Source organism: Mus pahari, chromosome 9 (genome assembly GCF_900095145.1).
Source record: "Mus pahari chromosome 9, PAHARI_EIJ_v1.1, whole genome shotgun sequence".
Lineage (NCBI taxonomy): Eukaryota > Metazoa > Chordata > Mammalia > Rodentia > Muridae > Mus > Mus pahari.
This window is the reverse complement of record NC_034598.1, coordinates 36,178,871-36,186,009: the sequence shown is the minus strand read 5'-3', so window position 1 is coordinate 36,186,009 and position 7,139 is coordinate 36,178,871. Positions and strand designations below refer to the sequence as shown.

General features: G+C 45.7%; 1 protein-coding gene across 6 annotated transcripts in view; it reads left to right on the top strand.

Annotated features, from left to right (window-relative positions):
* The window catches only part of Bicc1 (BicC family RNA binding protein 1), a 232,360-nt gene that overhangs the window by 129 nt on the left and 225,092 nt on the right, over positions 1–7,139 (top strand). For 2 of the 6 annotated variants that reach the window (XM_021205081.2, XM_021205080.2), the window contains exon 1: positions 20–294. In XM_021205081.2, the coding sequence (XP_021060740.1) occupies positions 99–294 (196 nt within the window). In that variant the 5' untranslated portion in view covers positions 20–98. Of the gene's footprint in view, positions 1–19; positions 295–5,515; positions 5,748–7,139 lie in introns of those variants that run through there. The other 4 variants (XM_029542244.1, XM_029542246.1, XM_029542243.1 and 1 more) reach the window with 4 other exon arrangements.

Genomic DNA, 7,139 nt, shown 5'->3' with positions numbered 1-7,139 from the left:
CAGAGCGGGCGCTGCGGGCGGGCGGGGGCCGGGGCTGCGGCGCGCCGAGCCACATCGGCCGGGGCCGGGGCGGCGGCAGCCCGAGCGCCGCTAGCACCATGGCCTCGCAGGGCGAGCCGGGCTACCTGGCGGCGGCGCAGTCGGACCCGGGCTCCAACAGCGAGCGCAGTACCGACTCGCCGGTGGCCGGCTCCGAGGACGATCTGGTGGCCGCGGCGCCCCTCCTGCACAGCCCCGAGTGGAGCGAGGAGCGCTTCCGCGTGGACAGGAAGAAACTCGAGGCCATGCTCCAAGGTAGGCATGCCCCTGCTCCCGATCCTCTCCCAAGTCCGCCACAGGATCGTCTCTCAGTCCGCTCACGGGACATCCCCCTTCCCCCCAACTTTGTCAACTCGCCCGGATCCGAGGAGCTGGAGGCCCGAGTTTGTGCTGCAGCCCCGAAGTTGCCGTTAGGACCGCGGCGGTGCCAGCTGCAGCTGGGACATCTGGGCCGTGACATCTTTACACTCCGGGACCGCCCAGTGTGCGGGACTTTGCCCGGCTTCCCGCAGCCTGGAATCTCGGCCACCCTTGCGGCGTCTTTTCCCTCCCTTCCTCAGTATCCGCTTCCTCCAGCTAGGGCCTGCTCTCTTCGCCTGGAAAAGCGCTGCAGATGTCAAGGCTTCAGCTGGGAGCCCCCGCCCCCACGCCGGAGTCTTGGACTGGAGCAAGTCACCCAGGCGTGGGGATCTGTGTCCTGGCAGTGAGAGGGTAGCATGTGTCAGGGCAGCCGGTCTCCTAAAAGACATCTTGAGTTACATTCAGTCTATAAACGTCTCCCTTGCAGCTGTGGGAGTCTGACTTGACTTTCATAATTGGTTTTTAAAATTTTTTTATTTTTTTCAAATTCTTTATAGAGTTTCTGGGACTTTCCCAGGAAGAAAAACTTTCTCCACACTTGATCGGAAGCAAATGCTGATTTATTGCTCTAGGATTAGAGCGAGTGGTAACAGGTCCAAGGTCATTTTGACCTTTAAAAATGTTCATTCACAACCTACCTGTGTGGCTCACCTCCCACATCCAAAGGCAGAGATGAGGTAGCTGGAATGAGCATTATTTTTAAGACGAGGAGATCTGGCCCCTGCTCCCAGGAAGGGGGAGAGGTGAGGATTCGGTAGCTCTCATCCTTCATCTCAGGAAACTTGGAGGTCTACAGATTCGCTTTTATGGCTGTCTGCGTGACTTATTTTGACTTTATCTGTCAATGTATCACAATATGGGAGCAAGTTATTCCTCTCTGGAAATGCAGTGGCTTCTCAGAACAATTAAGAGGGTTATTTTAAGAGAGAACAACATGTTTTCCTAAACAATAACTTGGTGGAAATAAGTATCAGGAGTGCTTGGCAGGCGGTTCTGGAAGGGCTGAGAACTCCTCTCCTTTGTTGCTTATTGATAAACATCCCAAATGTCATGTCTTGGGTTCCCCCCACCCCCGAGATTATGTAACTTTGGAGGAAAGTAATGGATCTGAAAATTGAAGCCGGGTTACATTTCAGGAATTTTTCATTTGTAAAGCTTTCTTATTAGTTCCATGAGTCTGCCTAGTTTGGGGGGGTTACAAACAAAATGTTACAATTATGTTGCAGACGGATTGTAAGATTGTAGCGAACCGTAAGATTCCCAGGCTGATCGGTTTCAACCACTTTCCAACTTTCTTGTGTTGGAAACAGAAAGGGTGATTCCTCCGAACAAAAGGGGGGTAACATCCTTCAGGGTTACCCCCTGCACAGATGCTGCGGTGGGTGCCATTTTCTGGGCGGTTCACTTGTAAAATCTGAGTTCCCCTAGGGGAATTTTCTTTTCAGTGAATTTTCATTTTTGATTCAATGAAATATGGGTAGAACATTCAGAAAACATGAGCTGTTGTTAACCCTCTTTTAGGCAGGCCATTTTAACATCTGAAGGCCTGACTCACTTTTCAGTGGTCAAATGTTTAGCAGCGAGCCTGTATTGACCTATACGTAATAAGTTAAGCACTTAGTGCTTGGAAAGTTCTTTGAGTCATTTTCCAGTTATTTAACAAATACATTAATTATCTTGTTGGCGAAGTAAGCCCTGAAGTCATAGAGGATAGAACCTATCGAGGACACAGTGCACTGTGGGAGCTCATTACTCTTACCCATCCACATAAGACAGAATCACCACGTTTGTGAGCCAAGGGTGATCTTGTGTTTATTTGCTTTATGCTATAGTGGGTATGAGTCCCAGACTCGCTCAGACTCGAATTCAAATCTCTGTGGGACCATGGGCAAGCTCCCAAGCTTCCCTCTGCCCTCAGTTTCCCCTCCTGTAAAATAGAAGTTGATTTTTTTTTTTTAAAAAAAGAACCTTTGTAGTTTTTTTGGAGGAAGGGAAACATTTGATGCCCAAGGAACAAGATTTGCTGCAGTGTTGGTAAATGCCAAGAGCTTCACAATGCAGTGTTACCTCCTGGGTCCAGCTCATTTCAAGTACATACCACAGTTTGTAACGTGTGAGATATATTTGACACATAGTTGGGGAGCACAGATCGTGTGCAGTTCAGAGCTGCAAAAGCAAAATAGATAAAAACTGATATCTGGCAAAAAAAAAAAAGGTATTTTTAGGTGGAAACTTTTCCTGTGGAAAAGGTCAAGGAGGGAGAAGTTACATTTGTTTGTATTTCTGGTTATTGTGAATTTGTGATTTACATTTTTCTTTTTACAGTAACCTTTAAAAGTATATGGGATTTTCCATTTTAAACTAGGGTAAGTAAGGTTGTTGGCCTTCAAGTCCTCAGAGTGTAAATCGTTGATTATAATGCTTGGAATTTGTTTTTAGAGAGACTGTCCTGGGGGCAAGTTAATCTTTAATAGGTCGCATTTTTATTAGTGGAGAGAGTCTTCTATGTAATGGACCAAAAATTCACTGAGGTTAAAATGGGCAGTAGGGTCGTAGTCAAAGAAATAAAATACCATTCTCGTATGATCATGGAGTCTAATTGATATACATAAAAACCACTAGACCAAAATATAGGGAAAATTACTAGGTTTTTTTTTTCTACCTTAAAAAAAACAAAAAAACCAACTACTTTGAAATTGCCATAAAGAATGTCTGGCATTTTTGTCGGTATCTTGATGATAATTATCGATCTTGTTGGTCAGTGATTCTTTTTTTTTTTTTTTTTTGCATGGGAATTTACTTTTGAGCTTAGATTTTTCATGGGCATGATTGGCCTTGGGATACATGCCATGCCCAGCATTTTTTAGTGGTAAGGAATCATCATGTTCTTTTTCTTTCATAACTAGCCCTCAGCACTTTGATAGACTTCACTAAGATATCATGGTGTTGATTTGCATCAATCAGTTAAATGAATTATACTCTGCTTAAAGGAGGGCTTGCTTTGAAAGAGATGGGGAGTGGTCCAGTGTCTAGGATACAGTGGTGGTTCTTGCCAGGGAACAGCATCAAAGATGGGATCCCTGTATGAGTACTTCATCTTTGTCATCACAAATCACATGTTCAGTTCAGAATGAGAATTCCCCATAGAGAGTGTAGAAGCATAAACATTTTCAGGGTTGCATACTGAGGTATTTCAGCAGAGAAAGTAAAGGAGAGAGGGGGTGGGGGGGAGGTAGAGGCTAATAAAGGAGATGGACTCCAGTGAGCTTTACCTACCTCTAAGACAGGGAAGACTTCAGAAACCATGTAGGGTTTTCACAGCGCTGGGGCAAGTTGGGATCCTGTTCTGCCTGAGCAGAAGGACTGGTTACCAGTGCAGACTAGCTCTGCAAGCCGCAAATGTTGCGTGGCTCTAATTCAGCAAATGTTACCATATAGCTTCCTGGGACTGGTCATCCTTCCGTAGATACTGTCATGGAGGTGGAAGCAATACGAAGCAAAACTATTAGAAGATGCAGAAGTTCCGGAAGTGAGAAAAGCTTAAGCGAGCAGAGCTTTCTAGCTGGCGCTTCCTCACGGCTGACAAATATTAAGAAACCACATAGCTCTACGAAGGACAGTGGGTACATATACAGGGCTTTGGGCAGGGTCAAGACTTGTCTGTTGGGATTTTGTTACCCGATGCTATCTTTTCTAAAAAGGAGTGTTAGGAGCCGCTTTGGGGCCTTGAAGCGGTTGTAACAATTAGGAGATAAAAGGTGCATATCACAGTGGAGGCTGGAGAGATTGCCCAGTGGTTAAGAACACTTGCTGCTCTTACAGAGGAGCTCAATTCTGTATCCAGCCCCTACATCTGGCAGCTCCCAGTTGCCTGTAACTTCAGCTCCAAGGAACCAGAATCCTTCTGGTCTTTGTGGATAAGATGACCACAGGTAGCATATATTCACATAGACATACACGTAAATCAAAAAATATATATCTTAGTGCTGGCTGCATAGGAAATGCTTAATAATTCAGTTATAGCAACAATATTCATTCTTATTTTATTTTTTGGGGGGTGTTATACAAAGTTCTATACTTATGTTATTTCTTTTGTTTTCTTTTTTCTTTTTATTTATTTATTTTAAACTCCAGAGTTTATTTCTCTCCCGGTCTACCTCCATACCATATCCCATACCTCCTCCGCGCCCCCCTGTCTCTATGAGGATGTCCCTACCCCCACCCCCACTCCACCAGACAGCTAAACTCCCTGGGCCTCCAGTCTCTAGGTGCATTTTCTCTGACTAAATCCAGACCAGGCTGTCCTCTGCTGTGTATGTGTTGGGGGCCTCATAATAGTTGTTGTATGCTGCCTGGTTGGTGTTCCAGTATCTGAGAGATCTCGGGGTGGGGGAGGGTCCAGGTTTATTGAGACTGCTGGTCCTCCTACAGGGTCACCCTCCTCCTCAGTTTCTTCCAGCTTTCCCCTAATTCAACCACAGGGGTCTGTAGTTTCTGTCCTTATTTGCACCCAAACAATATTCATTCTTGAGCCACCATGCATAGCGTATATATTCATATATTAACAATCAAAGTCCGTTTTATTTAAAAATAAAGATCATGGGCCCACACAGCTATTTGGTGGTGGTTGTCGGCTCCCTGGCAGCTTAGCCCTGTGTATGACTAAATGTACGGCTGAGTAGATCTCTCATAGATGGGACCAGGGAAGCAGAGGTCTTTGGAACCTCTTGAGGTGTGTGATCCTTCTTATTTTGTGTAGTTTCCATTCTGTGAAAGGCTTCCCGTGCACCTGGTACTTCCTCAAGGACTGTTAGCACTTCTTCTGTTAGAAACTCTCTGTTCTTCAGCCTCTATCTCGTCAGCATGTGGGAAGGACATTTTTACAAGAAAATACTGTACCCAGGGTGCTCTCATCTTAGGGGGCTGGGGGGATGCAGACACGGGGGAGGGAGAGAGGAAGTGCAGAGGTTAATAACTGCCTTGTGAGGCAGCTTACAACCCCCTTATAACTCCAGTTCTAGGGGTTCTTATGCCTTCTCTGGCCTTCATAGTCATATACTTCCATAGACCCATGAATACAATAAAAAAAAATCTTTAAAAATTTGTCTCATTGTAGGGGGATGTAAGCACAAACTGAGTTGTGTGAAGAATGTTGTCCCAGGGTGGAGCACATGGCACTTGGCGATGTCAGTACAGCGACAGCAGCGTCAGCATCCCTTTCCCTTGTGATTGAGAAAGTTCAAAGCACACTCTATGGAGATGGCTCAGCAGTTGAGAATGCTTGCTGCTCTTGCAGAGTACCCCGGTTCAGTTCCTAGCAACGACTGCATGCCAACTTCCACCTCCAGGTGATCTGTTGCCCTCGTCTGGCCTCCATGGGTACTGCACTCATGTGTTGCATCAAAATGTGCAGGCAAAAATTCTAAGCACAAGCCCCCCGAGCATTGCAAGGTCTCTTTTAAAAAAAAGCAAGCAAGCAAGCATGCCAGCAAGTGAATTGTATATGTGTGTGTGTGTGTGTGTGTGTGTGTGTGTTTGTTTGTTTGTTTGTGTGTATGTGTTATTTGACTGACTTTGTAGTGAAACTCTTTCTTGAGTAAAATCAGGATGTTATAGGAATTTTGTAATTCAGCCATAGAGCAGAGTGCAAAGCTGACTTTACCTTGTAGCCTAATGTTGAAATCACTTCAGAGGTCCTGTAGCTTGCAACGAAGCAACCAGGACTATCTCTCAGACTGTCCTGGACTGGGCTCTGTCTTAGCCAACTAACCAGCAGAAGAGGCCTGGGAAGATGTCCCCTTTACCCAAGGGCATAGGATAAGCACTTTCATTAATGTGTACACTCTCAGTAAGTCTTATCTCTGTGAAGCTCTTGGGGGTTTCTGGTCAAGTTGATCATTAATAAATTCAAGCACAGTTGGAGAGTTCTTTATATCAATGACTTTTGTAGGTAGGAATGTATTTGGCAGCAGCCAAGAAGGGGAGAAAAAGACCCCCAAAAAACCCAAACATTGGTTTACACAAGGCAGGGTCATGTGGTCCAGGCCTCAGTTGATGAACAAGAACGTCAAGGAGCTCAGCATCTTTCTTGCAGGGCATCGCTAGTTCAGCCTGGGACCTTTGCTTTGTTTTATGTGTTATGGTTGCAAATATGAGCCCGTAACAGCTACGTCTGGGATTTATGCAGGCAAAGTTCCACCTTTATGTGTGACGTAGAATATAGACTCCTGAAAGTTCACCCATGTGTCCTTCGGCCACCGTTTCTTGAAGAGTCTTAGGGAATGTGGCTTCTTTTCCACCCTCTGTGAATGAAGTAAGCAAGCAAGCATGGTTTCAGAGCGGACATTCATTGAGTCATCTGATTCAAGTTTCCTGACTGTGGCAAAGCACAGATTAAACCTGACAGAAGCCAAAGGTTACCTGCGTTGGAGGGTTTGGGGCAGTATTTGCAACCCTGGAGTCGTGGGTAATGTTCTCAGAGCGATGCAAGCATAAACAAGCATTACACAGGGAGGATGCCTCTATCTCAGAGATGACCACCGCTCCCTGCTCCTTTAACCAGATGGCCCATGGCCCCCAAGTCCCGGATGTGGTTTTACCATAGAACTGTAGATCTAGCTTTTAAAAAGGCCGGACATACAATCTCTCCATAACTGTCCCCCACACAACCTCTCCATAAGTGTCTCCCATCCCTAAAACGTTCCTCTGTATGGTCATCATTTTTTTCTTTTTTCTTTTTT